At 40.5% G+C, this 10,000-nt stretch overlaps 1 protein-coding gene across 3 annotated transcripts in view; it reads left to right on the top strand.

The window, feature by feature from the left end:
* Positions 1 to 10,000, top strand: part of LOC144976875 (uncharacterized) — a 98,178-nt gene that overhangs the window by 34,066 nt on the left and 54,112 nt on the right. For 2 of the 3 annotated variants that reach the window (XM_078921427.1, XM_078921436.1), the window contains exon 2: positions 164 to 370. In XM_078921427.1, the coding sequence (XP_078777553.1) occupies positions 344 to 370 (27 nt within the window). In that variant the 5' untranslated portion in view covers positions 164 to 343. Of the gene's footprint in view, positions 1 to 163; positions 371 to 4,103; positions 4,476 to 10,000 lie in introns of those variants that run through there. The other variant, XM_078921444.1, reaches the window with a different exon arrangement.

Raw genomic sequence — 10,000 nt, 5'->3', positions numbered from 1 at the left:
ACCTATTATCTTCAACACCTGAGATATAGCTGGTTTTGTTGAAGATCCTTTAACAATAAAAAAAATCATTCAGTCTATTTGTATTTATTTCAATCCTGTTCATTCCATCCTTTTGTTGTTATGGTCTGTTTCTATTAAATTTCTTTTGTTTTCTCCCAAACAGGCTTCAAGCTGAAACAACCGATCACAACATGAGAAAGATGAATGATACAGCCTGTCAATATTATTGATTTTTTTGTGATAGGAAATCTATTTAGACGGACAAATCTGTTTGGATTTGACGCTTGGTTTATCAAACTAACACCATCGTCCCGTCCAAGGGATGTAACGTAAGCATGGTACCATGGAGTCTTCCACCTTTACACCTCAGGTATGTATACCTACTTGTGTCCATCTCTCTGTCTAGTTTCAATGAAACAGAAAAAAATATAAACAATTATACTGCGCTTATGATTTCGATTTTTTAAAAATTATTGATCCTTCAGACCATATTATCTCTTTTCTATCTGTATCATAGTCGGCCAACCGACCCCCAGTTCACACACATCATACCTTTATATTCTATCTAGACTCGATCATAGTTTTTTCTGACAATACGATTCTTTATATTTTTAGCCCTCAAAAAAGCCTCTTGAAATTTTTGTGTTTAATAATTTTTGACAAATTGGAGTCATTCAAATTGATCAATATAGAAGGAAAAAAGTTGACGTCACTTTGCTCATAGTTACTGTTTTTATACAGCTAGTTGATTGATTAGTTCTCACTAAATTGTATCAGGGCGCCCCGATAGCTAAGTTGGTAGATCACTCGCGCTTCACACGCAAATGGACAGTAACGATCTCCGGTGGAGTCGAGATTTTTTTCTGACCCCCCCCCCCCCAACTCCCTGTCAACCCAGCAGTGATGGGTAGCTGAGCTAGTTAGATTTGGCGGAAAGTACTTTGCAATAGACTAGTGCCCTATCCAAAGGATAGCAAGCAATTGCTATTGTCCGTTTCACGCTATAGAAATCGGGATAAACCCGGTACCATGGGTCGAATGGCTCTGAAGGAAATTGTATCAATCAGACTAAAAACGTTAAACGTTACACATAATTTTGTGTGTCGGTATGTTTTATGTGGCTGGAGGATATTGTGCGCATTTTACTTTAACGCATGCCATCAATAATGAGTTAAAATGTATTTGTTTTTAGCAAACCGCATAAAGGTGTTTTGTCAATGTTCTACATGACAGCCATTCCCACTTTAATTAGTCTTCTAAAAGAAAACTGAAAGCCATTAAAATTTTCTATGACGTCACGACCGTGGGAAAAACACAAATCGGATAATAGCATAAACCACTTGATTTGAATTGAAAGAGAACGCCGAGACATTATCTGACATTATCATATTATTATCTGCTGATGGGTTTTCATTTAGATTTCAAAGAGCTGTGTTTGTTTTAGAATTTATTTTCAAAGTATATCTTTATACTAATCTCTCTCTCTCTCTCTCTCTCTCTCTCTCTCTCTCTCTCTCTCTCTCTCTCTCTCTCTCTCTCTCTCTCTCTTCTCTCTCCTACTCTGTTTCTCTTTATATCTCTCTATCTACCGATGTATTGGTTTATCTTTCTTTCTATCTATCTTTCTCCCAATCCTTGTAGCTATCCATGTCTCTCTCTCTCCCTCTCCCTCTCTCCTCTCCTCTCTCTCTCTCGCTCTCTCTCTCTCTCTCTCTCTCTCTCTCTCTCTCTCTTGTTTATGATGTTGGTGTTCAGTGTAGCAAGTGACAAGGTGAGTAGTTATGATAAGAACATGTTGGCACGACTTTCTGACCTTCAGCAAATTTACTTACATTAAATCTCTCGATTCAGGTAAAATTAGTACACTGATGAGTGTAAGGTGAGTACAAAAAGTACCCGGGAGTCTTGATAGCTCAAAATTGGTACAGCACTAACTCTTCTACCATACAGACCGATTTCAAATCCGAGTATAATCTGTTTTACCCCTTCATCCTCCATGCAGACAGATTTCAAATCCGGGTAGAATCTGTTTTACCCCTTTATCCTCCATGCAGACAGATTTCAAATCCGGGTAGAATCTGTTTTACCCCTTTGTCCTACCATACAGACAGATTTCAAATCTGGACAAATCTGTTTTACACCTTTGTCCGCCCAGATGTGACGAGGAAGTTTGTCCTCTAGTCCCAGCAGCAGCAGTTTCTGACGGTGTCAGACAAGTAAAGAACAGTTCATACAGGCAGCCAAATAGTTGCAGCATTCGTGTACAGTCGGACACCCGCCGGCAGCCGCGTCACAATGCAATGCTCAACAGATATTCTGCATCTGCTCTGTTCTATGCTATGTTTTTTTTCCCACAAGGCATACATGAGGGAGAGTTGGAATGTACCCACTGATGAAGCGTGGATCTATTTGACAAGTTCTAGACTTTAGTCTGTTTACAGCCACCTCGTGCCTCCGCTTGCCGGTTTAGAAGCCTGGCAACTTCTCTAAAAGTTTCAGGAAGATGACATCCCAACCCCCACAAAGGGCCTCCTTTTTTCCAAGTCGAGTTCCATCTCGTATGAGCAGCCCCTCACCTAGTCAGCGAAGCAAATTAGTCTAAGCAGAAAATATTTTGTTAGAGACCAACTGCCATATTGTTTCTGATGGTGTATATATATATGTTTGTGTGTGTGTGTGTGTATATATGTGTGTGTGTGTGTTTAATTCCAGTTTGACATCATGATGTGTGAGGATGTTTGTGTTTTCGGGTTTTCGGGTTTGGCAGTTACGCCTGTCCCGTCTATTTGAGCCTTTCGGCGGAGAGGCTCAGTCTTCCTCCTGCTTTTCTGTTAGGATCTTCTTCCTTAGCCTTTGGTCGACCAAGACCTGCCCACAAGGCAGTGGTGCTGTTACCCTAGCATGGGTGGTTGATGGGTACTCGGCCGTGCCAAAGGGCCTCCCATGATTAATTGTTCCTGGACTGCTTATATGTTTAGTATTTGCAGCCACCCCATTGCAAGGCATCCCCCTAACCGCCATCTGAGAGCCGCCGGGTAGGAGTGTTTGCCTTCTCCCGGTGTTTGACAATCCCTCCTGGAATTGACAAGATTTCCCAGTCTCTGTCTGTTTAACGATATAGAAACATGATAATGTTCGGCTCTATTGGCCATATGGATTTGACAGAATGATATTTTTAAACACCCACTGTTTTTGTTTCAACATAAACAAGATTATTGACGTAAACAAGATTATTGATGTTATCCGTTTAAGTGATTCGTACACAAACATAAATAAATAGGCCTTACCCAACATTTAGCCATTAACGTTCATAGATTGATTAAGAAAATTTAATGAGAGCGTATTTTCCAACTGGCGTTCTATAAACAATACAAAGACCAGAGTGACGTCAACGTCATGTATTCTTTTTTATCTTCGTTGGTCTCATTGAAGTTGACGTCACTCTGCTCTTTGATTTTGTTTTTGGACCGCTATTTGGGTGATAATTGTCCTTCAGAGCCATGAACCCCATGTAGCTGGAGTTTATACCGGTTTCTATAGCATGAAACGGACAATAGCAATTGCTTGCAAGCCCTTGGATATGACGCTAGTCTATCGCAAAGTACTTTCCGCCAGCTCTGACAGAGCCAACTACCCAATTCACTGCTGGGTGGACAGGGGGATCAGAAAAATCCTCGACTACACCTAGGATCGATCTTGATCCCTTTGCGTGTGAACCGGGTGCTCTAGCAACTGAGCTAACGGGACTCTCCCTATTAGGGTGATGAATCGTCAAGATATTCTCACAATCAGGCCTTAATCTAAAGATGTTTAAGGTTACACTTTGTTTTGTGTGTTGATCTGACACATGTGATAAGCAAAATTAGATAGTATTTTACTGAAGGCAAACCATCGATGGGTAAGAGCTTTTAAGTCCCAGTTTGAGAGTTTTGTCAAAATGAGGGTCATTTAAATTAGACAAGTGTTCTGGCCAGGGCCTTCTAAAAATAGTATCGGGCCTGTCCAACCGAATTGCGCGAGTTCTCTGCTGGGCTTAAAATTTAATACCCCGCGATATTTGATTGTCAACAAAGTTTGTGTGTACACATTACACACTACACACCACAGTTACGCTGGATTACCTGTTGATACAATGAATTTATCGCGTTTGTTATTATTTCTGTTCATGGATATATATTCATTGTGATTGCCAATCCCACCATGATGTTTGTTGTGTGTATCTTTTAAAATCTAATTTAGCAATTGAAAAATAATTTTAAAACTATAGTGTCATCTAAACCATCATCTGCCGTCGAGCGAAACCTTGAACTGTTGCCTTGAGTCAAAACAAAACCGGATGATCTTGTACTTGTACACATCAAAATGAAATTGTCATTGATAGTCTATTCAATGATTCCAAAACTCCGGTTCCACCTGAAAAAACTCTGGTCTGGAGCAAAAAATTTCCGAGTTCCGGCAACTTCTGTCAAATTCCGGTGAGGTCAAATTCTTCCAAGGACACCCCCCCCCCCCCCCCTTTCCAACCACCACATCATCATCACTGCCACTAGAATTATAACCATCATCACTACCACTACTACTGCAACCACCACCACATCATCATCATCATCATTACCACTACTACTACAACCACCACCACATCATCATCACTACCACTACCACAACTACCATCACTATTACAACCACCACCACCACATCATCATCACTACTACAACCACCACCACCACATCATCATCACTACCTCTACTACTACAACCACGACACCACATTATCACTACCACTACTACTACCCCACGACCGCCACATCATCATCACTACCACTACTACTACAATCACCACCACCACATCATCATCACTACCACTACTACTACAACTACCACCAACACCACATCATCACTACCACTAGTACTACAACCACCACCACCACCATATCATCATTACCACTACTACTACAACCACCACCACTACTACTGCAACAACCACCACCACTACATCATCATCACTGCAACTACCACTACTACTACAACCACCACTAGCACATCATCATCACTACCACTACTACTACAACCACCACCACCACATCATCACTACCACTACTACTACAACCATCACCACCACATCATCATTACCACTACTACTACAAGCACCACCACCACATCATCATTACAACTACTACTACAACCACTACCACCACATCATTACTAACACTACTACTACAACCACTACCACCACATCATCACTACCACTACTACTACAACCACCACATCATCATCACTACCACTAATACTACTACAACAGCTACCACATCATCATCACTACCACATCATCACTATCACCACTACTACAACCACCACCTCATCTTCATCACTACCACCACCACCACATCATCATCACTACCACTGCTACTACAACCACCACCACCACATCATCATCATTACTACCACTACTACTACAACAACAACAACCACTATCACATCCTCATCATCACTACCACTATTTCTACAACCACCAACACCACATCATCCTCACTACCACCAGTACTACAATCTCTACCATTTGATTTTGGTGCTTTACTTCATCATAGTATAATTCTAATCAGTTATATATTTAGAAGTATACAAAACGTAAACACAATGCCAAATACCATTCCAATTCCTTTTTCTTGTGTGCGGAAATTCCTCTTTCGGCATTGAAATTCCTACGAGTGGTGTCTGAAACTCCTGTGAGCCAAATTTAAAATTGGCGTCTCTGTCTATTTATCTTAATTCTTAAAAAAAAGCTCACCTCTCAATCAACATCAACATCATCTTGCTAGAAATTGTAAGTTACCATATTTAACACCATCAATACAATTCTCCTTCTCATCTCCTCCTTTTCATCAACCTCCATCCCCTTCACCTCATCACCATCATCATCATCATCATCATCATCATCAGATACCCCCCTCCAAAATTCTAACCATTCATTTAATCACGGTATTAATCAAAGTTGCATCATTCATTTTTTCATCATCAAATTAATCGGCAATGACTGTATTACCGTTATGAAGTGAAAATATTGAAATATCACTTGCCTCCTTACTTTCTCCGCCTCCTCCTCCTCCTCCCCCCCCCCCTCCCCCCCCCCCCCACCCACTCTTCTTCTTTCCATTTGATTTCTTTTTTGGTCCGGCATAACTAAATGAAAGATAGAGGGGAGATGAACTATAAAAGACTGCGAAGAGAGAGAGAGAGAGAGAGAGAGAGAGAGAGAGAGCGAGAGAGAGAGAGAGAGAGAGAGAGAGAGAGAAACGAACAATTACTAAACGATATATTATATATATTAATATATATATATATATATATATATATATATATATATATATATATATATAATAGAGAGAGAGAGAGAGAGAGAGAGAGAGAGAGAGAGAGAGAGGTGGGCGAACAACTAATAGACACGAGAGAGAGAGAGAGAGTTGGTTCGATTGGTAGTCTGTGCGCAGAACTAAGCCCAGCAGAGAAAGTGGGTCATGCGCGGTGGCTCTGCCTATCTCTTTTGGTCGCCTCGGTTCTGGCCAAAGTCTTATAGTCATATTTTTCCTTGACTACGACAGTAAACGGCTTATCGGATTATGAGGAAAAATACCGATCTCTCTACGGGGATTCGAACGTGACAGTTTAGGCGCAGGTGAAGACTCAGAAGGGGCGTAAATGATCCAGGGTTAGACAATGAAGAAACAAAATTTGTAAAAACAAACAATGCCCCCCCCCCCCCCCCCCCCCCATTATAAAAACTCTGGCTCTAGATTGGATTACGAATCACATTTGAGCGCTTCACGTTTGTGTCACCAGCTGCCTGTTCTTATGAAAAATAAGTGAGAATTTGAGTGTCGATAGCTTGTTGGTAGAGCTCTCGCTTTACACGCAAAGGGAACGGCATCGATCCTAGATGAGGTTGAGATTTATTTTTTTCTAACCCTCCTGTCCACACAACAGTGATTGGGAAGCAGCGTCAGTTCGATCTGGCGGAAGGTACTTTGCGATAATCTGGCATCCTATTCAAGCAATTGCTATTGTCCGTTTAAGGGCTAGCCCACACCAGAGACGATACTGCCGTCCTCTGCTGCCTTCCGGATAAAGATGTCGGGCACGGGCAAAATACTAAGAATAACGAGAAGAGCTGCTAGACCTACTCATACCAAGCACCCGACGTCCTCTGTCGTTTCTGTTTGTTGTTGTTTTTCGAGCTTGGTAAGGGTAGCTCGGTCTAGCGGCTCTTCCCATTCTTAGTAGTTTGCCCGTGTCCGACGTCTTTATCCGGGTTGTCGGAGTCAGTCTCCGGTGTGGGTTAGCCCTAAAGATACACGTCGGATCCATGGGTCGGTATCTCTGAAGGATTTTCAGGATTATTGCGTTTATGGTTTACACATTGTCATCCTGTTGACTGTCGGATTTTGTTTTCCTATTTTCGCGATTGAATAATAATGTCATTAACGCGTGAATCATTAAGAAAGGTTTTTGACTTTTCTCACCGTAGTCGTGCCACATTATTACGCGGTTGTGAGTTGTTTTCATGACATCAGTGTTATGGTGACTGTCTTGACGGTGGTGGTGGTGGTGGTGGTGGTGGTAGTAGTCGTGGCGATGGTGCTTGCGGTGAAGCTCATGGTGACGATGATGAGGATGGTGATGAGGAGGAGGAAAAGGAGGAGGATGAGAGAGGGAGAAGCGGAGGAGGAGGAGGAAGAAGAAGAAGATCGGGAGGAGAATCAGAAGGATGAGAAGGACTGGGAGGGCTGGACGAAAAGCAGAAGAAGAAGAAGAAGAAGAAGAAGAAGAAGAAGAAGAAGAAGAAGAAGAAGATTATGATGATGATGATGATGATGATGATGATGATGATGATGATGATGATGATGATGATGATGATGAAAGAATGAGGATAAATAAGAAAGAGGATTAGGTAGATGAGGAGAATGAGGAGGAGTTAGGTAGTGGTGGAGGTAGCTGTAGTGGAGAAGATTGAAAGAAGGAAGAAATATTATGTGCTTAAAATTGTTCTCTTTTTTCAAAGTAGCAATTGGATTCAATAGTCTGATGTCACGCCGCCCGGCAACGGCGGCCATCTTAGTTCTAAACAAAGAAAATCATTACTTTTTATTCTTCAAGTTGGCTAGAACTTTTCATATGTCTTGTGATCAGAATGTGTAAAAGTCAAAACATGATCAAATTTTTTTTTCCTCTCTGGATACGCTTTTATGCTCGCCGAAGAAATATTTCATACGGGGTCCGCCATTGTTCCGATAGTTTAGAGCCAGTGTTACTGTTACCATGCGTCAATAGGAAGGAAGTGACGTTACAACTATTGAATCCTATTACCAATACAACGACGTATTATAAAGTGTACTGAACTGTATTAACTTGCGATTCAAAGAGAAAAAAGAGGGGTTTTTTTTTTGTTTTTTTGGAAAAACATACTGTCTTGCTTCAATACACTTTTGAAATGCCGATTGTTATTAAAGGTCACGCTTTTTTATTCTTTGTTTTCATTTCAGCGCTGTAGTTTTGTATTTCAAAGGAAAGCAAATCTGAAACGTTGATTTATTTTCCAATCATGTTTTGTTTCACTATGTTGAACATTTTGAATTTAAGGTGTCGGTCAGTGAGTGTGTTAAACCAAGAAAGAAGAGTATAAAAGAAAGAGAGAGAGAGAGAGAGAGAGAGAGAGAGAGAGAGAGTGTGTGTGTGTGTGTGTGTGTGTCTGTGTGTGTGATAAAGAAAGAAAGAAAGAAAGAGAGAGAGAGAGAGATAGAGAGAGGGGGAGAGAGAGAGAGAGAGAGAGAGAGAGAGAGAGAGAGAGAGAGATCTAATTGAAAAGCTACTTTTTGTTGTCACTGTCGCGATTACCGTTATCATTATCGTATTTCGAACTCAAGAAAGAGAACAATAGGGCTAGTTAACACATGGTTTCAGCTTTCATGTGTGGGTTTTGAAGTGACTGACGAGTGTCAAAGAAGACGTGGAGACGACACCAGAATAAGGATCCATTCACTCCTTTAAGAAGGGGACGGCGGTGATTGACTGGACAGCGTCACGTGATCGATAGAATCCATTGACGTCATTCAGGACCGTATGGTGTTTAATATTTGGTTTAAAAATTGTGTTGCTTGGATCAATACAAATAAACGTTTTTAATATAAGGCGCGGCCCCCGAGGATCAAGACAAAAAACATCTTAAGTGTTTAACATTGCCCAATCGACGATCTGAATTTTTTTGAGTAAAAAGGGTTTTGGAATATATCTACAAATTTTATGTAAAACGTTCTTTAATGCTTGAATACCATCCACCTACCTTCGTTCGTCGAAAATTTTTCTTCAAACATCGATTATTTAAAAAGAGCCTCAACTTCTCATAAAGTATTAACCCTGAGACTTCAGAAAGTTGGGTTTTTTGTTTGTTTTTGTTGTTGTTTTTTTTTTTTTTGGTTGTAATTGTTCGTCCGAGTACGTTTGTCTTGATTACCAAGAACTCGGAGGCTTCAAGAGAAGCCGAATATTTTCTGATTTCTAGTGCATTTGTTTTTCTCGTTATTGTTTTATTATTATAATTTTACATTTCCACAAAGTGGATTGGAAAACTGGCCACAGGCATTGACATTCGAGATCAGCGGATATTATTCCCTTCTACATTTTCTGTGAATAAATGTCAAGGACATCATCAATGCACTCTCTGTCGCTCTAGACTTGGATTCAGCAAGCCATAATCAAAGAAATCTTGCGCAATTCATAGACTGAAAAGAGATATAAGACCGAATTCGTATTCAACTTTCCATTCAGAAACAGTTATTTGTTCCTTAAATACAAAAATATATCTCTCTTCGATTCAAACTACTGTAATTTTGCACTTACAACCCAACTTAATATTCTAATAGGAAAAACACACTAATCAATGAAATTACCTACTCTGATAATTCGCATTACTTTGTGAATCAAAATTCTTGAAATTAACTTGATACTTTAAA

This window comes from Berghia stephanieae, chromosome 1, assembly GCF_034508935.2.
Source record: "Berghia stephanieae isolate SIO BIC M18660-M18661 chromosome 1, UCSD_Bste_1.3, whole genome shotgun sequence".
Taxonomy (NCBI): Eukaryota; Metazoa; Mollusca; class Gastropoda; order Nudibranchia; family Aeolidiidae; genus Berghia; species Berghia stephanieae.
This window is presented reverse-complemented; position numbering and strand designations above follow the sequence as displayed.